Here is a 23,636-nt window from a genome sequence, read left to right on the forward strand (position 1 = left end):
ATTGCACAAGGGCCACAGCCACCACTACAGCTTTCCTACGAGGGGTGGTTACCAAGGACATTTTAGAAGCTGCTACTTGGAGCTCCGTGCATACATTTGCCAAGCATTATAATCTACCTTTATACTCCAGATCCCGAGCAGGCTTTGCAACTGCAGTTTTACAGGGGATCTTAACTACACCATCCTTATCTTAGTACCTCCTCCCCCAGTTTGGCTATGGTATTCTACCCATATGTTATGACTGCAGATGCATCCTTGAAGGACATAGTACAGTTTTGTACCTACCATAAATGTAGATGTCCGATAGGTATGCATCTGCAGTCAGGATTACCCACCCTCCTTCCCTCTGTGGTATTCCTAGGGTGCTTACCCTCTTTCAGCTAGCTGGGGGAATCTGTTATGGTGTATTTGTTTGTTTGTATATATGTATATATATATATATATATATATATATATATATATATATATATTTTTTTTTTTGCTACTGTTTGGAACATTCTACATTTATCCAAATTTAGCCTTCCTAGAGGGCACTTGGCATCTGGGGCAAGAAACACTGAGGAAAATGGCATCGGCTGATGCCTTTATACCCCAGAAGCTCTGACGTCAGGGAAAATGCGACATCAGCCGAGGCCAGACCCAGACTTTGGAATCCGGCCGACCGAAGGGCTGCCTGAGGCAGGACAAACCCATATGTTATGACTGCAGATGCATACCTATCGGACATCTACATTTATGGTAGGTACAAAACTGTACTTTCCGTGTGTCCTGATTGATTAGTTCCACGATAACTCTTTCCATGGCTTTGTAATATTGTCTGGACCCATCGTTGCAGTATTTTTAGCTTTTGATAGTACTTTTCGGATTTGGTATTGTGTGACAGCTGGAGGCGAACCAGGTTCGGGTATATGTTGAGAGACATCTCTAACCAATTAGTAGACTTAAAAGTGCATGAAAGATGTGGATTCTGTCTCATAAAGGTGAAGAGGTGGGAGTACAAAAATCTAGAAAGGTAATAGGGGGAGGTTAGTATAAAAGGTGACTCCATAAGAAATAACCATCTATGAGGTTAGCAGCCATTTTTGATGGTGCTGAAAACAAAGGTTGGAAGAGTGCACAGGAAAAGGATAAGAGGTCTGTCTGGAGTAGTGTGTAAGGGAAGATGGTGGTGGTGATCTCAGTTGTGATTGTTTAAATGAGAACATAAGAAGAGAGATCATGCTTATTTGTATGTCTGTGAACTAAAAATTAGGTTAAAAAATATAATTGTAATTGACCACCGCGGTTGTTCCATTTCAGAGTGAAATGTGTAAGGATTGAATCCTTGATGTAAGTGGTTGAAAACCACAGGATGAGGCATAACTCCTCTTTGAAAAAAATGTAGATAAGAACAGTCTGAAGCCATAGAAATGAAGACCTAGAAATTGGTACCTAAATAACAAAGACTGTGGCGTAAGCACTTGGAAGCAGGGGTTGGGGAACTGAAGGACTGAGAGTTCATGAGGATTACTTTAAAGGAAAGTCCATCCTTACCTGGAGTTTAACACACCTTTGAGGTTACTGTTTTCCCTACACTACTGTTCCACTACAGTTTAATTACCAGAAGTTAGCCTTTACATTATAAAAATTTCATTTCCCTGCTTTAGAATAAAAGGAAGTGAAGGCCCACTGACCATTTTTAAGCTTAACCTTTCATATGCTTTGGCAAAGAAATCTGTCTCCAACTGCATGATTTACCATATGCGGTCCTCAGTCTTGCTGAGTTTGTCTTCTCATTCATATTATACAACTTCCTCCTTCAACTTCATACATCTAAAGAATTTTCTAAAACATGCTTGGCTTTTTTTCTGCTCTTCTTCTCTTGGCCAATCTTGTTATTTCCTCCTCCTCTGTCATATTCATCCACTCCTGCCCATATTTTCAGCTTGCCGCAGTCATCATAATTTTTTGTCTTTCTTTTCTTAATACTCTCCACACTTCCACGCTCTTCTGTTCTTTTTACTCTTTGCTGTCATTTGTTAACTCACCCATCTCTTTCACCCTTTCATCTCACTCCTATTTTATATCCTTTCATTCTTTTTATCCAACTCTGTTTCAACTGCTATCTATTGCATTTCTCATCTTATTCTCCTGCTGTTACTGACCTATTTGAATAATACTAATACGTAATATTAATATTTTGTAAACCATGAGTAAACTGTTAATTTGCTTTTCCTTTTTACTTATGTAGTTACTTAAACAGTGCTTTCGATTTTTTCTTCCCTTTGTCAATTTATGGCTATTTTCATATATGTGATTTTGTTCTGTGTGTATTGTGTATTTTGTATTGTTGGAGCTTTTCTCCCTGGGCTTCCACTGAAAAAGGATGTTGCAATGCACAATCAGACACTCTCGGTAAACAAATCTAAATATTTATAGGGACATGGTAAGTTGGAGTGTTTTTGTGTTTGGACTGAAAAGGATTCTAGTATGCAGCTGAGAATATGTGGGGAGAAACTAAACAAAAGATAATATAAAAACTGAGATGCTATGGAAGCACTTAGCTATGAATAGGCATATTAAGAATCAAGCAGGTGAAAATGTTTCTAGTTCCCTTAATATTCTGTACAGGCCACGTGTAATTTTTATCAGCTTGAGGAATAGTAGTAGTACAACATAATTAATAAAGAGTTGAGAGAAATTATTTGAGAGAGAAGGAAAGTAAAAATGAAATGGTATAAGTTGTTTCTCCCCACAGAACAAGGTGGTTAGGATTGCCACATTTAAAGAGCTACACAGGTAAGGCTCATACACATAACACAAGGAGAAGACTACAAATCAAAATGGAAAGAAATGATTTAAAATGGAAGGGGTTCTCAAAGTAAAAAGAGAATAGGATGTAGGTGCTGAAGTAGGGTAGTGACACCATACAGAGTATTATTTCAACAAAGCAACTGAAGATATTTTGAGAAAGGAGATTTTTTTACCGATAGGGATGACTGCAAGTAGATAGGGGCACAGAAAATTTGCAAGAGGGAACTGTAATTTATTGGAGAAAATTAGTAAAGGAATCAAGGTCTTGGGAGTAAATAACTAGAGAAGGAAAAGTCATAGAGTGGGATGAGGCCAAGCCGAAGTTTAGACAGCAGGTTGGAGACTGCCTTCCCTAGAAGGTATTGATAACTGATTATAGGCATAGAGAAAGGGATAGAGGAGTGTAAAATGAAAGACCAGCTCTTGTTGAGTTTACAGCTGAGTCTAGAATGGAAGTTGCAGCAGCAAAGGGATAATTAGTTAGGAATATAAAGTAATGCATGATAATAATAAGAATCAATCTAAAGATGTTAGAAAAGACTGGGAAATTAGAATGGAAAGGCAGTACACAAAATAAACAATGGCTGGATATGTGTATGGCTCTAAAGTATGCAAAAAAATCTAGAAGGTTTAAGATTCTTGCATAGAGGTGTTTGCATAGGTATTTTTATACCTCGAGTATACTTCAGAATTGAATTTTTCTACAGGTCGACAACAATTGCTGGAGGTGCAATTGGAAAGAAATTAGTACCTGGGAATGAAGAGCATCTCTCTTCTTTCTTCAGTTAAAAAGGAACTGGCTTGGTGGATAAGATTTATCTCCCTGAGCCAAGGGATACCATTCATGGTGGAGCCAGAGACTCTTGAGTCTCACAAGAGACTTCTTTGCCTCTGTATGCGGACCCCATGTTAGAGATATAAGAGGGCAGAGGACTTTGGATAAGAATTTCCTGAAAAACCTCATAAACATCAAAGTGATGATGGCAGTCATTCTAGCCATCAAAGCATTCAGGATGGCTTCTTATTAGAATAGACAGCACCACAATGATGTAGTACAGAAACAAGCAAGGAGGGGCCCACTCCTTTCTCTTCTGCAGGTTAGTCATGCAGGTATAGGAAGTGGTGCAAGAGGCTGGACTTTGACACCCAGGGCTTAATACATTCCTTCACTGAGTAACAATCTTGGCGGACAGCTTAATCAGATCAACACTAAACTCCAAAGAATGGATACTAAAGAGAGAAGTATTGTTCTACTTATTCCACAAGTGGGCACGTCAGAAGTAGTTCTTTTTGCTTCTCCAGAAAACAGACAACTAAGCATATCTTGCACCAGTGTGCCCACAGTAGAGGCCTGGACAACAGATGCCTTCTCTGTTTCCCAGACAGACCTGTGATTTTCCTCCCATTCCCCTAATCCACAGGGTACTACAAAATATCTGAGACAACCCAGAAATTATCCTAATAATGTTCTGTTTAATTGTTTTTTCCTCCTGCTAAGTGTAGCAAGGGAAGAAACATTAAAGTTATCTCAGAGTGTAGACTGCCTAACCCAGAATTGGAGGATGACCTTTCTCCCAAACCTTTAGACTGTAAGGCTGATAGCATGAATTATTTAGTTCTTGTCCTTCCAAACACGTCTGAGATTGTGCTTCACGTCATGATGGATAAACTGACTTGGATCATTTTTCTTGTAAGTGTTTCCTTGTTAAACACTTGCTATTAGCCCATTTGTTCTATACTGGTGGCATGATCATCTCCAACCGACTTGAGGTTGCTTGGTGTTATGCCCTTCGGAGAGCCATCAGCCTTCTGTGACTTTGTCCCTTCACCCAACCATCCTGACTAACAGCCCATGGGACCTGCAGGCTGCTCTCATAAGGGATACTCTCTCCTGCCTCAGTCCTTGTTGCTGCACTTCTGCAGGCCTGCCAGGGCTAATCTTGAAGCCTCACTGATCTTATCTGCTAGGGCATTTCCTGGTATCCGTAACCCATACCTGGAGTACTAACTTGAGCACCCTCATCACTGTAGTAGTTTACTATCCTCACACCTATGTGTATATTTAATCAAACATAGTCGGAGGCAGCTGCCATCACTGGCTTAGGAATGCCAAGCCTATGTTCTTGGTTCCTTGCTGATCATTTCTGCTTCCACTTGCAAGTAACAGAAAACTCCCAGACTATGGCTTCTTCTCTGGGGATGGAGAATTAGCATCACTCACTCAGTAGCCAACCCCCCCCGACCACCATTTGGCTTCTTCAGTACCTCAGCCACTCTTCAGACTTTGGTTTGTCAGTGTCACAGTGCTTAAACTGACTTAAATCAGTATTAGATTTGTCATGCATAATGTCAAAGCATGTCAGAAATGTAGCATAGTGCGTCAGTCATTTATGTAGTATTACAGGAAGCAGCCAACAGGTTTTTGAGCTCTGCTATTTTTGTGTAACAGTTACGTTTTGGGCAGGTGAAGTCAGAATAGTTCCAGGTAAGCCATCAGGCATTTATTTACCTGTTCATTGCAGGTTTCAGTAATACAGTGTACCTCTGGCTTGTATGAACTGTGGAGATGCAAAATGTTGTTGATCCAGCGATGTTGTTGGAAGGAAGAATGACTTAAAATTATCCAAGGAAATTAAGCAGAATACTGTGAGCTAGAGATATAGGAGCTTCACAGTGTTCAAAAATTCAGAATTATTTTCAGATTGGGAAACAAACTTGCAGTAAATGGTTAGTTTGGAAATCCAGTTGGGTATTAGACTGCATTAAATTCTACTTAGCTGTATCTTTTGTGCAGTTAGAATGATTTTTTTTTAATGTTTTTCAGCTTGCCTTTGCACCATGGCATGAGATGCAGACATTGCCGAACAGTGCCTTTAACCATTAGGGAGCATTCTTTACTTCTCTTCAGAGAAGAAATTCAGTTTTAAATGTTTTTCATACAATGGTTTAATTAAAAGTTTACAAAGCTTTTTAGTAAAAAAATAAATAAATAAATCTCCCAAATAAGTACAGTAAAGGGGGAAAATGCAATGTGACACTTAGATCATCGAGTACAGCAAAGTATTTACTAATATTAGAAAATCACTTTAAATCTGTTTTAAAGCACAGTTATGAACTCGTCCATTGTTAAGTTACTTTCACTTAACTCTTTTCAAACATCCAAAAGATTCTAGCAATTGGTCATTTTCAGTCTGTGTTCTCAGTGGTTTGGTTTTAGTTCACTCAGACCACCCTTTCGTTAGGCAGTAATTTGCATTGTGTGATTGCAGACAGACACTGGAGAATTTTTTTTCAGTCATGGATATCAGCCAACATCTTGTGTTAAGAGGTAGACTGGTAGTAGTACTTGTACCACATAAAGTATCTTCCGTAAGATGCATTTCACACTGATTTAGCAGTGTGAACTAGATGTAACACATAGCATCCTGTGAATTTATCACTGCAATGCAGAGCTTGCTGTCTGAATGAGCAATGCCACTGGACTGTCTTTTCAGTCAGGTTGTTAATACTTGCTCAGCCATCAGTCATCTTTCAAGACCTGGTCCCGACCGCATTCTCCTTCCCCACCTTACATGACTTGCTATCTCACTTTTTGGACTGTTTTGCCCACTACTTTCCATTACCAAGCAGACTATCTTAATAAATTACTGTACAGGAGTTAACATGAACTTTATTTCTTCCTGTTGTGATCTGTGTAATGCAGTTGTAAAGTGATTAAAGCACATATGCCCCATGTTCTAATATGTGCTGCAGTGTTCATCTGCATGTACACCCTGTTGTATAAATCCTTGTTGGTTATTTCCCTAGTCACCACCAAGGCAAGATCCTTCAGTGACTTGTTTTCATCCCTCCCTTGTCACCTAAGTACTGAATCAGCCTCTGGCAAAACAAACCTCTATCCCCTCCTCTTAACCAGCCCTGTACCCACTACGCTAGCCAAACCCTGTTTGCTGACACTGTACACAGAAACTCTGCCTCTTTAATGTTAGGTTGGTTTAGACAGCAACACTTTTGAAGCATGGTAATGCTGTCAGCTTTTTAATTTTTTTTTCATTTAATATTTGTAAGAACTAGGACTTAAAATTTGATTTTGTCGACAGTTATGAAGGCTGACTTGGTTTGCAGCACTAATGTTGTCTTTTTTGTTTAGGCGGGGTCTCGTTAAATTGGGCATGGCCAAAATAACACAGGTTGACCTTCCACCTCGTGAAATTGTCACATACACCAAGGAGACTCAGACACCTATTGTGACTCAGCAAAAAGAAGGTAACAGACTCTACTCTATTTAACAAACACCTGCAAATGGCTTTCTCAAGACAGGTCAGACAGTTCTGTATATATCAGAAGGTGTAAGAATGTCATACTACATTTTGTAGTGCATATATGAATAATTCTTTTAGCGAAGTATATATATATATATATATATATATATATATATATATATATATATTTATATATATGTTAATGTCACTGACTAGCACATTTGCATGCATTTCTTTAGATTAAAATGTTTTTCTTCTGGTTATAAAGTAAGCAAAAAAGTAAAGGGAGGCAAGAAAGTTTAACAACAAAAACTGGTATGGGAATCTTTTTGAGCTAAGTAAAAGCATTGCACAGTCATGGACAGTGATGTTAAGTGTCCCTAGCAGACAGTGTAGTATGTGAACTGGTGATTTGCTGAAAGTTTCTTTTGCATCTATTAAAAGGCCTGTATTTCTCAGAAGTGCCACCTTCCACCCCATAAATAGGCTTTGGGACTATTTTATGAATGCATTAACTCTGAATTTAAACAACATGTCACCATGTGATTAACTGTGAGCAGTTATCTCAGATGGAGTGTACACTCTTTAGACTCAGCCTAAGTGCAGAACTGGTTGTGAGTATATGTCCTGCTGTCATCTTATTTGGACTATTTCAGTTTCTTGTACTTAAGGCTGTCAAACAGAGAATTTGATTAATTACAAGTGATATAGAATTCCACACTGTACTTGCTTGTACTTTAAAATACCAGCATATTGCTCCTGTTCTGCAGAGTCAACACCAGTTACCGCTGTTGATTTGCATATTGCCTTCAGTATTCTTGTGCTGGTGGATTTAATCTTGCATCATATGGGCTCCTCTTACTTGACAGAGTTTCTCATCCCATACAACCTGTTCATCTTTGTGTTCATTGTCCCTGGGCTTGTTGGGGTTTCCTAGAGTTTATGTCGAAGCCTTGAATGTCTGTTGTTTTTGCTGTCAAAATCCCCCCACTCCGGCCATGGAACTTTCTCCCCCAGTTTGTGTAAGAGTCCATTCACCAGCCAGTTTTTAAGAGGTCCCTGTAGATTCGTTTCACCTTTTGGACTACTTGTGGGGGTTGACAGCTGTTGTTTAAAGTTGCGTGTGTAAAAAAAAAAAAAAAAAAAAAAAAATTAAATGTGAGCTCCTTTCAGCTGAACAAGAAATGCACCTTTTCACATTTCGTGTTCTCCCTAAAGTAATTTTATCATGTTTAATGTACCTTAATCACTCCACTGAATACCAAAAATTCAGTTGCAGCAGAAAAGAAGCTCTGTGTGTGGTCTGTTTTTCAGGTGTTGCCTGCTTGAATGGGACAAGATGCTCCACTTGACTAGCACCACAGGAGTTGTTGTTAATGAATCAAATATTCCAGAGATAATCTAAGCATTCACTGTGGTTTCATGTTGTAATAGCTTACTTATATAGCTTTTGTTGCAACTGTGCTTAGGTTTAAGCACCTTAATAGATTTGTATCTGAATTTTAATTTGGGATGACAATTGTCTTGTATAGTTTTCCAGGTGTGCTATTAACCATCGAAGAATCTGGTTTGTTTCTTTAGCCTGTCAAGAATATAACCCTGACAAATATTCTACAATTAGCTGCATTGCATATTTGTTAATTTGTGATTATATTTGTTTTTTCTTGCCATACTGGTGCTGGTCTGTAGTATGTTTAGTTAGGATGTACTTACCTGTTCACAATTGTGCCCCTTTATAGTTCCAGAATCCTAAAAGTACTTGGGAGAGATTCCAAAATCTCTACAAAAGAACTGCAAACAGTACCCTTCAAGAAAGAAATGCTATGATAGCCTGCAAACATCTCTTAATAAGTAAAGAGGTCAGGTGAATGCAAAACAGGGAGTTGTACAAGGCCACCAAACCGAGCAATATCAAAGATTAGAACTTTGCTTTGGAAAGTGTGAGTAGTGTGACTGTAAAATACCACCAGAAGAGTGCATAGCAGAAACAAAGTTAGGCATGCAGCACATCAGTAAGTAAACATATTTCCATGTTAAAGGTGCACAGCTGTCTGCAGCAGCAAAGTTTAAAAAAAACTACAATTGTGGCATGGTTATAGGCATGTGTGGGGAACACTGTGCAAACCATGGCAGTGTAAGGAACAGGAGTGACAGGAAAGGAGAAGTGGGCTGGGGTAGTGAACATAGACATGCATAGTAGGAATAATTAGAAAGTGGAATGACACAGACTTGGGAGGAAGTGAACAGGATAGGACTTTGTTGTAAGGGAGCAGGAAAAATAAGATACATAGGGAGTGGAAAATATACAGATGTGTAATGCAGCACAAAGTAGACAGCAAACAGAGCAAGGGTATGTGTGATACAAATGAGTGAACAAGGCGGGTCAATGCACAAATAAAAACTGCATAAGTATGAAGAAAGAACATTACAAAACAAAGCAGGTACATGAAACAACATGCAGGAAGGAATATTTGCATTGACCAAGCTTGTGTGCACACCTATTGACAATGTAGACATACCAAATGAGAAGAGATACACACTAGTGAAATGAGAAATGCCCACACCACCACAACAGTAGTCAGTGTTATGCATAGTTCTTGTCATATTTTGAATGTTAGTGAAATGTACATATGGAAATTACATAAGCAGGATACAAGTTGTATGTATTCTCGGTAGTACATAACTGTATTCAGCATTACAATGACAGTTATAAAAATATAACCACTGGTAGGGGCCTTCTAGGCAGACGATCCTGTAAATACATGTGAGCAAAATTTTGGAAATCCAGCTGATGACTATATAGTGGTAATAGTGACACCACAGAAAGTTGTGTGAAGATGCAACACTGGAAGCCCTACCACTACAAGATGCTGTAAGGCAGCTGTCCTTACTGATGTGGTTTGATTGGCGGCACATGATGTCAGTGTCCCTGGGTTCTTTGATATGAAGTATGTCAACTGCTACAGGCTGGAGACCACTGTTACAGCAAACGCCTCCACTGGAGAGCACAGCTCATGTCAGAAATCATACATGCCTACTTTGCCCTCAGGGTCCTTTTCAGCAAACCTGCTTTGTGAACTAGCTTCCTTCTGAGTTGGCTAGTTACCTGATGGTTGAATGATGCTAACAGACATCATGCCATCCTCCTGTTGCTGTCTCCAGTCCAGTCTTTGGTGACACATCTGTAACATAAGTAAAGAGATATACACATAAGAAAATGCTGACATGCAACTCATAGTAACAAGAGGTAAGGACAGTGTGCCATTTGTACCCCTAAAGTGCACTAGACTATATGCATCTGTCAACCTCATGTAACTGGGTGGACAACATGTTCCACTGCTGAGAGAAAATAAAAGTTTTATGACTTCTGTCAATCTGCAGAGCAATGTCAGCTCTGTACACTATAAAGGTGGCCCTAACAGATACAGTAACAGTATCTCGAACTTCTAAACCATGATCAAAGCTGAGTGTCACATAGAGGTATATCTTAAGTGTACATGTACTACAGTAATACTATACAACATGGGTACCATAAAATATATATTCATGCAACACTTTGGAGCCCTGCTTCCCACATGTTCATCTGTGGTGAGCAAAACATATGACTTGACATGCAACCCCACAGTAGCATGACCAGCTGTGTAGCCATAAATATGCTCTTAGAGAGGGCAGGTTCTGCATGTGGCTGTTATTAGAAAAAGTACTAGTATGTGCTTATATAATGCACTGCACACATTGTAAAATGAGTACACATACAGAACAGTTGGACAAAGGTGGGCAGTCAGTCAAATCTGTGCCAACACTGCCATGTATTTGTGCATCATCAAGAAGTTTCATGCACATTGGGCATTGAAAATGGCAGTGTATGACATGCCCAGGCCTGAATGAGTAACTGGCTAATGCAGTTACCAGTAATCACCGCACATAGCACACACCCTTTAGTGAGAGTACATAGAAAATGACGTCAAACAGATGTATCTGCCTGTCTTAAATGACATAGCAAACATAGGTACAGACTAATAATAAATGGGTATCAAAAAGCATACAGGCTGCAGCAGCTCTGTGCTATAAAGACTTGTATGATCAGGCAGGGGAGGATAGGAGTGAGTGACATTGTAGACTCGCCCATCGTTTAGGGTGGGCACAGCTCTGCTTCAGCACATAGATGGCATCTAGCAGGAATACTAGGTGTTGCATTGTGTGGAGTTTGGGCCTGTTAAGCATGTACTGCCATATGCATTCACACTACAAGTCAAGGGGAATTCAGAGTGTGGGGGAGTGCTTTCTTTGTGGAGGGCAGCTGTAAGTACAGCACCTCAGAAACATTGTAGAAGGAGGGTTGATTAGCCCGGGGAGAGGATAGGCCACCCCACAGGACCAGTTAGCTGGTCCACTCCTTATGACCCAGCTGTTATTGTAGACAGAAGGGCTGATCGAGATGCCTATGTGATGTCACATAATGGGTTGGAAGTGGGCAGGGGATGGAGGAGATAGATGGGCTGGGGGAGGGAGGAGATGGGCTGAGTGAGGGAGGTGCAAGGGGGATGTGGCTTTAATCCAGTTTCAGCCACAATGAAAGGTGGCAACCCTGTCACATCAGTACACAGACCATTATGGAATTAAACTACAAAAGGACTAAAAAAAAAATATGCAGTAGTACAAGACTTACTGAACCTACAGCCTACTCCCACTAACAGTGCAGGTTATCCGGCTTCCTGTATAATAGATTATCAATCCGATGGTACACCTGCACTCCTTTACTGTGGAACCCTTTCTTCCAGTGAAGGTCAGTGGCCAACTCTTCCCATACTTCAACTCAGTAAAAAGGATCTATGTCCCATCCAGACGGTTGATGTTAACAGCATTTATGAAGGTAAGCCATTCTCAACATCCTCTCCCCATCAGTACTGATGAGTCACCCTCCCATAGTGATGCACTCTGCATTTCATAAGATATTATTTCAAATGTGCTCTGCATTTCATAAGATATTATTTCAAATGTGCTCTGCATTTCATAAGATATTATTGCAATTCACAAAAGTTCTAGTGATCATAAGCCTTGTATGCAGAATACAATCGAGGAGCTGTAACATTGGATGTATGACATACCACCTAGCATGGGCCATACAGATCTCACAGCATTATGTCACACTTGTGTACTAGATCTCTAAAGAGGTATCCTGCAGTGTGTTGTGTACTTTGCCTGTCAAGTGAGTAAGGTGCTATACTATGCTTGCTACTTGCTTCAGATGAATTTAATGTGATTCTGTAACATTCAGTGTGACTGAAGCTTGGTAATAATGCTTGGTGTAACATTTCATACAGATATGTGTGAGCCAGACAGAACTTCCATGTAGCAAACAACTAACTCGATGTGTTCTTTTCATTCATTGTTTTATAACTTATGACTTGACTCAATTCTGTACGACACAAATGTGTGCAACAGTTTGCATGATTGTTGTTGTACACCTTATATGCCTTGCATACTGTAAACAGTGATGTATACTGACAGCATCCATTAAGGAAACTGTGACATTGTAGTGTTTTTCAGCTTTGACCTATCTGTGAATGTATGCATGTAATTATGTGCATGATGTGACAGTATTCAAGTGGTTAATGGCCACTTTGTGCCTAATCCTTAGTGTATGCCAGTGGTGTGTTTTTGTGTATGTATATTTAGGTCCCTGTTGTAAAACTGAAAAGCCATGATATCAAATGGCAGAATATCACAGCACAAAACATTGAACTGGCTTTTCATGGTAATGCTGGTATTTCCTGAGAATAGATGTTTGCCCTTTCCCAAATGTGAAGCAGTCTTGGAGTTGGTATGCCTTATATGCAGGGGGTGCAAAGTGTAGGGAGGCTTGCCCCCCCTGCAAAAAAAATGTTTTTTTTTGTATTACTGGCATTTCTATGAAAAGTTGGCTCGAAGTTTTGTGCGACGGTGACCTGCCATTTGATATTATGACAGTTTGATATTACAACATAGACCGATGTATCTCTCTTTCTCTGTTGTATATGTATTTGATGTCACCAGTATTTCTTGTTTAGGTGAAACAAAATACGATACCAAACGCGAAAACCAACAAAACCAAGCCGTGAACGACTCAAGGCAGTCAAAAAAGGTTTATTTAAGCGCTTTTCGTCAGCTCAATAAGCTGACGACTTGTGAGTCATTCACGGCTTGGTTTCGTTGATTTCTTGTTTAGGAGTCCGATCATAGGGAATGGCTGCACAGCAACTGTGGCATAAAAGTTTGATATCAACATGACCTGAGAAGTATCTTCCCAGACTGTATGAAGAGAGACATTGTAGGGCTCTCAGAATATATGTCCCAGGCTGGTATGAGCCTAACATTGAGCAGCATTTTACCTTCTCCAAGGATGATGCCAGTGTATGAACAAAAGATGACTGATTTTAATAATTAGCTTAGTTTCTGGTGTCATTTTAAGGGGGTATAATTATCAGCATAGAAGGAGATGGTCAACAGACCATGCTGCTTTGCCAGGGATGGTCTGCACCTCTCCCCTCTAGGCTTCGGAATATTAGCTAAAACTTTGTCCTCCCCATAGTGCCTTTTTTAGGCAATGCCAAACTGAAAGTATTTCTAACATAGCAAATAAAAATCAATAAAACCTAGAGGTGTTACTGCTGAATGCTAGGAGTCCAAACGAAAAAAAACCCTCCATTCCCTAGAAGCTGTCATCACCCTAGAGAATGCTGATAATCTGTGTGGTCACTGAGACAGGGTTTAAAGCTGTGGAGAGCAAACCGGCAGTACAAGGTTATAATGCCTTCCACACATTTAGACCAGCTACGACACAGACATGGATTAAATTTAGAGGTGTTTTGATATACATCAAACATACCTCAAGGCTGGTCAGACAGGACAGTGCACTTGAGCTTCTCCACATTCATATCACCATAGGAAAAATCCAGTACCACCTCATTGCAAATAGGTCCCTGTTTGTGACCCAGGAAACCCATACCATGTATTAAAACTTCTTGGAAACACTCACTCACCATCCAACCTAATATCATATTCATTGGCAACTTTAATTACCCCGGTATTAACTGGGAATCATATATGACACCAGATGTACAGGCACAGAGATTTCTGGATTTTGTTAACACAAACTCCCTGGACCAGATTGTCACTACACCAGCAAGGCGTGCAACCATACTGGATCTGGTCCTCACTAATATAAGAGAGTGCTGCACACCCCCATATTGTAATGTCTTCCCTGGATAGGTCAGAGCACAAAATGGTCTCCTTCGAAGTAAAAATGAAACCTGGAACTCTGGCTAACTCTGGAATAACTCAGGAGCTATTCTAAGCTTAACCTCTTACTACTAAGTGATAACCTGGCAAAATTTCACCCCTCCCATAAACCCTAAGAACACTGCTGCCTACTCAGAACTGTTTACAGAAACTCTGTACAAACATGTTAATTACTGCAATAGAGGCAGCTGTACCCACCAGGAAGAAGTACAGAACTAACTCAGAAAACAAGCCACCCTGGTGGAATCACATCATCAGTAGGCTGTATAACAGAAGGAATTAAATCATGGCTAAAAATTAGGAGGTGCAGCACCCAGCAAGATAAAAACATTTTCATCAAACTAAACAATCACTTCAGAGGACAAATAGTCTACCAAAGCCAAATTTGAGGTAAATTTGGCCTCCCAAGCCAAGGACAACCACAAGTCATTCTTTATGGCTATATCCTCTAGCTGAAAGCCAATTACACAGTTATATGCAGAGCTCATTGTAAATGGAGCCACCTATACTGAGCCAGAAGATGTAGCAAACCTACTGGCTGACAAATTCAGCTCCAACTTTAACCCTCTCTCCCAATCATCTTCCCCCAGGAAATGCCATCAAATATAACTCCCCCTGCTTATCACTAGGGAACAGATCCTTAATGCCCTTCCTAAGGCCAAGAACATTGCAGCAATTGGGCCCAGACAGCATCCCAGGATGCCTTCTAAACAGCATCAAACATGATTTCAGGCCCTCTGGAATTGTTATCTAACTGCAGCTTCCAAACAGGCTTCGTACCTCATGAGTGGAGAGCAGCAACAGTCATCCCTCTGCTCAAAGGTGGGCCATCTACAAACCCCAGAAACTACTGACCCATAAGTCTCACTAGTCTCTTATGCAAAGCCATGAAAAGAATTATCATGGAAATGATCAATAATGACATAAGAAACCTCCAGACACTGGACCCAACCCAATTTGGCGTCATCAAGGGTAGGTCATGCTTACTCAGCCTGGGTGGACTTCATTGAGAAGATTACCAAAGCAATGGATGAGAGCAGAATGGTTCACACTGCCTACCTTGACCTGGCCAAGGCATTTGACATGATCCCCCACTCAGGCATTGTTGACAAACTTAAGAGGTTAGGTAATAATCCTTATGTAACCCAGTGGATAGCCAGCTGGCTTACAGACCGGACCCAGGAAGTCAAAATTGGGGAGTCCACCTCTACAAAGAGATCAAGTCACAAGTCCCTCAGGAATTGGTCCTAGAACTGCTCCTTTTTTGCATTTACTTCTTTGAAGTCAGTGCCAACATCAGTGGCCTCTCGCTGACTAAATTTGCAGATGATTGCAGATTAGGTGTCATTCAGTCTCCCACTGGCACGTATGTTCTCCAGGAAGGGCTGACACTGACAAACCTTGGTGCCAGAGCCATGGACTGAAACTAAAAGAAATGCATAGTAGTATCCTTCGGGAAGTCATCCACCCCTGGTAACTATCATATAGACAACACACCCCTATGAGCTGATTCAGTAGTCCGGGACTTGAGGACACACACAGACAGTAATCTAGCCTTTGATCATCACGTGTCTACAGTAGTGAAGAACTCATTCTATGTTGTGCAACCTACAAACAAAGGTATTGAATCTAGGTCCAAGGAAATCATTGTTCCAGTGTATTTGGCATTCATCAGACCTATCATTGAGTACCTTGCCCTCTTTGGTGTGTACCTAACCAGGCATATTCAACAACTGGAACGTCCAAAGAGGTCCCTTACTAAAATAATACATGGTGTAAGTAACATGTCCTGTGCAGACTGCTACAAGGCTCTATCCCTGTATTCTGTCTCCTGTAGGCTTTTGAAGGGAGATCTATGCCTGGTATACAAGGTATAGTCAGACCCTACTCTGATGGAGCTCCTGCATATCTGCAAAACAAACAGCACCAGAATTACCCCTACTAAAGACTTAAACCTTGCCTGTGATGTAAATAGGACCTGCTGGAGAGACTGGTATGTATCCTAGAGACTACCCCTTCTCTGGAACCGGATCTCCCAGAAGACTACCCCTTCTCTGGCACCGGATCTCCCAGAAGACTACCCCTTCTCTGGCACCGGATACCCATCAATGTGAAGCAGAGTTCTTCCCTTACCCAATTCAAGTGTAACTGTGACAGTTGTGTGGGGAACAGGAAGTTCATCTCTGGTTTGGCACCTGTGTCTCTAATGGACACAGGGTAAATGGTTCATCTGCCAGGCCCCTGCTTGTAAATGTTTCACCTCCCAAGCCCTTGCTTACACTTACCAAGGTACCAGAACGGAATGCATGGCTAGGCTTACAAAGGCTATTGTGGTCATTAGCCTAGTAAACACCTGTGGACCTGTGGACAGAGAATGAGGTATTCCTGGAAACCTTCAGCATGAAATGGCACTATTGGATTGTGAAGGGGAAGAGTGGTCAAAGTGAGTGGCTGTGGGATTATATTTTTGGGAATGTGAATATTGATAGTGACCATGGAAGTATATTTTTGTCTTGTTACTGTGTTATGTCCATACTTGACTGGGCATAGTGCTACTTAATGAAAATTGAGGCAAATAGAGCTGCCACACCATTAAAAATGCAAAGGAAATCCTGGTTCTTTTGATGATCATGGCTTCAACCACTGTATAGCAGATGTTGCCTCCCCCCCATACAGATATGTGTTAAACTTACTAATGTCAAATTTTGTGCAATAGCTTAATGTGAGAATTGGTGCTGTTGTGTACTGATGTTTATCCATATAATGCATGTGCTGTTCTGCAAGTACAGATGGCCCTTCTGCTGGTTGCATACTAAATATGCTGCTGGGGTAACTTAAGGAAGGTACGTAGCCTTTTCCTGGAGTCAGAAAATTCCTGACCCTGCCACTGAAAATGTTCTCTCATGGAGTGGAGAACTTCTCAGAAAGAAATATCCTCTGGAGGAGAGGCAGAAGGAATTGATTCCTCAGCATCAGAGTCCTCGTAGGCCTGGAAGGATTCTTCCTGGGTATCTGAGTGCTCTGAATCCCTAGAGGCTTCATCCGAAGAGAGGGTATCTCTGTCTGCTCAGTCCTAGGCCTTTTATCTGCAGGAGGCTGAGAACCTCTGTCTGGATGCGACTGAGAACCTCTGATTAGAGAGATTAGATCTGCAGCTAGGGTCATGAACTGTTTATCAGAAGAGGGGCCCTGGGAAAAAGTTTTAGAAGGATGGGCCTTAGCCTGGCTAGCAGCCTTAGCACGTGTGTAGGCCTTGATGGACATGGAGACCGGAGGCCTAGCTGCCCCACGTGCAGGAGTAACTGTATCCACTGGTATGGTGTCAGGTAAATTTTGAGCTTCGGTTTCGGGAGGAAAATCAACCACCGGCACCGGGGAAACCTCCGGGACCGAAGTACGCGGTAAAGCGGTGTCGGCCTGGAGCGGTTGAATTACCACCTCCGAAGAAACCGATGCACTCGCGGAAGACTTAGGCGTGGTATCGGTGGACGACGTGGGCTGAGGATGTCGGTCCCGGTCCTTGCGTTTTTTGGAAATATGTGCTGTCGGTTGTTCCGACGGCATGATATAAGTGTAATTTTCGCCAAAAAAAGTCTTCGGCAAATTCTGCCCGGCGCCTGAGTGTGCGCTTATTAAAGCAAGCACAGGCCGAGACGTCGTGGTCTGGGCCCAGGCAGGGAAGGCAGTAAGAATGGAAGTCCTTATGAGGTATTTGTTTACTGACATCGGCTGAGGCAAGAAAAATGTTCCCCAACGGGGTACTTAGCTTTTTGATGACTTCGGTAACTGAAAACACAGGAGCTGACCGACCGGCACTTGCGAACTGCTTCTGATTCGGGCACCGCGCGGCAAGAAAGACTGAAGAAGATGGCGTCGGCTGATGCTTTTATACCCCAGCCGCTCTGACGTCGGGGAAGAGGCGACATCAGCCGACGCCGGACCCAGACTTTGGAATCCGGCCGACCGAAGGGCTGCCTGAGGCAGGACAACCCCATATGTAAGGACTGCAATTGCATATCTATCGGACATCTACATTTATGGTAGGTACAAAACTGTACTGTAACTGAACCCTGTTAACTTGGGGAATATGGGATTACAGTGTCATTCTACATTCATTATCTTTACTGAGAAGGAATCTATTTGTTAAGGATGTTCTTGACACAGTGTCACAGTATGAAGTACAGGGCTCCATGTGAACATGTAGACAACAAGTAAGATAAGCCAGATAGGGATGAGGGCATTGATGGCCACGAGGACCAGGGTGTTCAAGGAATGTGAGGTCTTAATTGACAGTTCATGTGCTTGAGCAGTCCATTCGAGTATGCCTGCAGTAGCATGTGCTTGCGTTGTATGCCATTGTTACAGAAGCTTTATGTGGTATATCACATCCTTGCCAGTATGCATAGTGCTGCTGAGAAATGCATTTCTGAGCATATTGGATTATGGAAACAATGACAGTGGAGTACTGGAGAGTACTATTAAAGCAAATGTAGACTGTAGGGGCACAACAGGCATAATTAATTTATTTGGCATGTGCCATTTATCATATGTGTGCAGCCTGTGACCTTGCATATGTGACTTGGATGTGGGCAGAGGGAGGCCCTGGAACATTAAGGTAGGTTTGCCAGTAATCCTGCAGGTTTACATACAGTCCTTACCATGCTTACCTAACTGTGGTAGGCTGCTTGGCTTTATTGTGCCCTAATGTACACACAAACACTGCTGTCTACAACATATTGCTTAGCTATGGTCACTGGTGTTCATTTACAGACACGTCTAAAGTTTAACACTTTTAGAAATGTTTTGGCTCATTTATATGCTAGGTTGTATGTTTTGCATCATATTTAATATTTAATGTTCATTTGTCATCTGTGGAGTTTCAATCACAAAGATAGCAGATTTTATAAGAAAGGTTATTTGTTCTCTGTCACTGTGTCTTTATCAGATGTTCATCGTGTTTCACTGTTGCAGTCATTGCACTTGGGTTATCCTGCTGGCAGGCTACCCGCAGTCGGCCTGAATTCCAAAGTCCTGGTCCGGCGTCGGTTGCTGTCGCCTCTTCCCTGATGTCAGTGTGCCAGGGGTATAAAAGATGCAGCCGACGCCATTTTCTTCAGTCTTTCTTGCCGTGCGGTGCCCAAAGCATAAGCAGTTCGCAAGTGCCGGTCGACCGACTCCAGAGATTTTCAAAAACGAATTTCAGATCCGAAGTCTTGAATAAAGCTAAGTACCTCGTTGGGGAAACTTTTTTTCTTGCTCCAGGCCGATGTCAGAAAAAGTTAACAATTGTATTTCTTGTGGGAAGCAAATGCTTAATAAGGATTTCCACTCTTACTGTATTCCTTGCCTAGGCCCTGACCATGACGTTGCTTGTTGTCGGTTTTGTGCTAGATTTAGCCAACGCGCTATTAAGCGTAGGTACGATTTTGCTTTTCATTATTTTGGCAGAAGGTTTAACTACATAATGCTGTCGGAACAACAGTCGACCGGAGTTAATAAAAAACGCAAGGATAAAGAGAAGGACAAGAATCCGAGATACAAAACTGACGACGAAGCCTCTTCTAGCCAGTCGCCGGTTCACCGGTGCTCAGTGAGGTGCTTCCGCAGCCCCTGACTCCCGCTACTTCAGAGCCACAGGCCACCTCCGACTCCCTGGAGACAGCTAGGCCTCTGGATACTCAAGGTGTTGGCCCTTCGGAAATTAATCCCTCAGATGGGTCCGGAGCCGCTGAGCAGGCATCGGATTCTGAGGGTGTCTTCAGACCTACACAACTTTAATATAAAGCCTACTTCAGCATCCAAGACAAAGTCTAAAACAGTTTTAAAGACAAGGAAACCAGTACAGCATTCTCCAGGACAGGCTTCTATGCCTAAGAAACAGGTGCTCAAAATGGCCGAAGACCTTATTACTCTGATCTGGGATTCCCATCCCCCTCCTGATAAGAGGCCTAGGCAAGGCACTGAATATGACTCCTCTGATCAGGTTTCCATTTCCTCTGATTCCTCTTCTGATCAGGGATATTCTGTTCTTCCCTATGAGGATTCTGATTTTATTCCTTCAGCTTCTCCTCGTGAGGACTATTCTTTTGGGGAAACTCTTCATACCATGAGAGAGCATTTCCATTGGGAGAGCCAGGATTATTCCGAATCTAAGAAAAGACTTAGAGACTTTCTTTTGCTTCCTCAGCATAGACCTCTTGCAATTCCCCCTGTTCTAGATATAGTGGATGATGTTATCTCAGAATCTGGCCTGACTCCAGACTCTTTACCTCCTGCCCCTGTTAAGCCAGACAGATACTACAGGGTTCCAGACACCCATAAATTTATTTACAAAAACCCTGCTGCTGACCCAGAAACTATATCACAGGGTCCCAAAGGGGTCAAGGCTGCTTCTGCCAAAAACCCTGTCCCCTCAGACAGAGATTCTAGGGCTTTGGACAGATGGGGGAAAAAGTTTACACTTCTGCTACCTTGGCTGTAAGGGCTTTAAATTGTCAGTTTAATATGCTCAAATATCAGCAATACTTAATGTCTTTGTTAAAACAAAAAATGTTGACAAATTCTAAATGTACTGAGAACAAAGATTTGCAGGATTTATTGCATGCAGCTGCAGCTGAACAAGTGGGAAATCATACTTTGCAATGTGGCTATGATTCTCTGGAGGCCTCGTGCAGGGCCGCTGTTACAGGTTCTGTTATTAGAAGGCATGCTTGGTTAAAGGAACAGAATCTGCCTGATCATGTTAAAGCAAAATTATTGGAAGCTCCATTACAGCATGATACTTTGTTTGGTGTTAAGGCAGAGGAGGTGTTAAAGAAAATGGAGGATAAGGCAAAATCTATGCAGACAGTAAAAGATTTCTTACAGGTACAGCCACCCAGATTTAGCAGGAACTGGCCCTCTAAGAACTGTCCCTTTCCAGTGTCAGACAGACCACAAAGAGGCAGATTCAGACGCCATAGAGGCAGGCAACAGCCCCAGGGCTCATACAGGCCCAAACAATGGGGGTCCTCCTACCTCCAAAAGCGGAGAAGACAAATCACAACCTTATAGAAAACAGTCCCAATGACTTCCCTCTGCCAATGCCAAGCACTTAATTTTTTTGAAGCACCCTTAGGGGGAAAACTAGTTCTTTTTCCACAAAACTGGCACAAGATCACCCAGGACAAATGGGTCTTAAATATAGTCTCTCAGAGCTACAGGTTCCACTTTCCACACCCTTCCAAAGGCAAAAGGCATGCCAGACCTGCCACGCAATCAATGGCAAGAGGCACAAAAACAGGTTTCATCTCTCATGGACATGGGGCTATTCAGCCAGTGCCACAACAAGAGCAGGGACAAGGATTTTACTCAAGACTTTTCTTAGTACCAAGAAAGGACAAAGCCTGGAGACCAATTTTGGACCTGTCTATTCTAAATACTTTTCTGGACGTCCCAAAATTCAAAATGTTGACTCTACAGCAGCTTCTGCCCATGCTGGACAAGAAGGCTTGGCTTGTAACCTTGGACCTCAAAGAGGCATACCTGCATGTCCCAATCAGACAATCTTGCAGAAGATACCTCAGATTCAAAGCTGGCTCAATGCACTACCAATTCTCTGCACTGTCCTTTGGCTTATCTACTGCGCTCAGGGTCTTCACAAAATGCCTGGCACCAATAATTGCATTTTGCGGACAAAGTGGAATTCAAATATACCCATACTTGGACGACTGCCTCATTTAAGCACAGGACAAAGATATTCTACTACAGCATCTGGCATTTGTAAAAAGATTACTAATTTGCCTAGGGTACACAGTAAACAAAAAGAAATCAAAACTAGTGCCCTCTCAAGAGATAATATTCCTGGGTGCAAGCTTAAATACAACTGCCCAGATGGCTTATCTCATGCCAGACAAACAGGAATTTCTATGGTGGGCACAGGCCTGTCACCACAACAAGGGACAGCCCTTCACCTTACCCACTGCCAGGCAGGCACTAACAACAGATGCATCAGATTATGCCTGGGGGGCGCACATGGCAGGAAAATGTATTCAAGGCACATGGCCCACAAACCAAATGCATCTTCATATCAATCAAAAAGAGATGCTAGCTGTACAAAATGCCCTGACAGCCTTCAAGGACCTACTTCATCCAGGACAATTACTGATTAAGACGGACAATACTACAGTCATGTGGTATATAAACAAGCAAGGGGGCACACATTCCTACCCCCTCTGCAGGCAAGCCATGACTTTGTGGAACACAGCATTGACTTACCAAGTACATCTGCAAGCACAATTCCTGCCAGGAAAGGCAAATACTTTGGCAGATGAACTAAGCAGAAACCTCATGGATCCTCACAAGTGGAAACTGGATCTACAAATCTTCAACACGATAACAGGATAATGGGGATGCCCAGACATAGATCTATTCGCCTCCCCTCAAACTGCCAGCTACAGAGATTCTGCACTCGGACATATCACAAGCAAGCATGGAAAGTGGATGCTCTTTCATTCAGTTGGAAAGCCCTTACAGTATGTGCCTTCCCTCCTCTGCCTCTCCTCTCCAAGGTACTCCTACAGGTCAGACAAGAGAAGCCAAAAAGTTATACTGATTGCCCCAGACTGGCCACGCCAGCACTGGTACCCAATCCTAAAGAGCTTGTCTCAAGACCCAGCCTGGACATTGCCTCTAATACCTCATTTGCTGACCCAACAGAACAATCAGATCTTGCACAGCCAACTCAGAACCCTAAAACTGGCTGCATGGCAGATAATGTAATCATTCAGAACACACCTCTCTCTAAAGCAGTTATGGATGTTATTTTGGAGGCCAGGAGGCCCAGCACCAGAAAATCTTATGCTGAAAAATGGAAGAGATTCTGTGCTTGGAACCAAGCGCAGGGAATTCACTCGCTTGAACCTAATATTCCTCAGATTTTGCAATACGTAACTGAAATGCTGGACAAAGGCCTATCCTTCTCATCAATTAAGATCCATGCCTATGCCATTTCAGCTCATTACAATACGGATCCACCTATTTTTTCTCATCCACTGCTAAGACAGTTTCTCAGAGGGGCCAGCAATATAAGACCTCGAAGGAGAGCTCCAGTACCTACATGGACCTCAATTTTGTCTTGGAAAAACTCACACTGCCTCCTTTTGAACCAGCCAATGCAGCAGAGATAAAATACTTGTCATGGAAAACCGCTCTTCTACTAGCAATAACTTCAGCAAGAAGAGTCTCAGAGTTACAGGCACTAATGACTGTAGAACCTTTTATTATTTTCCATCAGGACAGGGTTTCTCTAAGGACAAACCC

General features: G+C 42.0%; 1 protein-coding gene across 4 annotated transcripts in view; it reads left to right on the top strand.

Moving 5' to 3' along the window:
• DYNC1I2 (dynein cytoplasmic 1 intermediate chain 2) overlaps positions 1–23,636 on the top strand; it is a 1,851,236-nt gene that overhangs the window by 687,877 nt on the left and 1,139,723 nt on the right. For all 4 annotated transcript variants that reach the window (XM_044075529.1, XM_044075531.1, XM_044075530.1 and 1 more), the window contains one exon: positions 6,944–7,059. In XM_044075529.1, coding sequence (XP_043931464.1) covers positions 6,944–7,059 — 116 coding nt within the window. The remainder of the gene's footprint in view (positions 1–6,943; positions 7,060–23,636) is intronic.

The sequence above is a fragment of the Protopterus annectens genome, chromosome 6.part1 (assembly GCF_019279795.1).
Source record: "Protopterus annectens isolate FY-2018-M chromosome 6.part1, PAN1.0, whole genome shotgun sequence".
Lineage (NCBI taxonomy): Eukaryota > Metazoa > Chordata > Ceratodontiformes > Protopteridae > Protopterus > Protopterus annectens.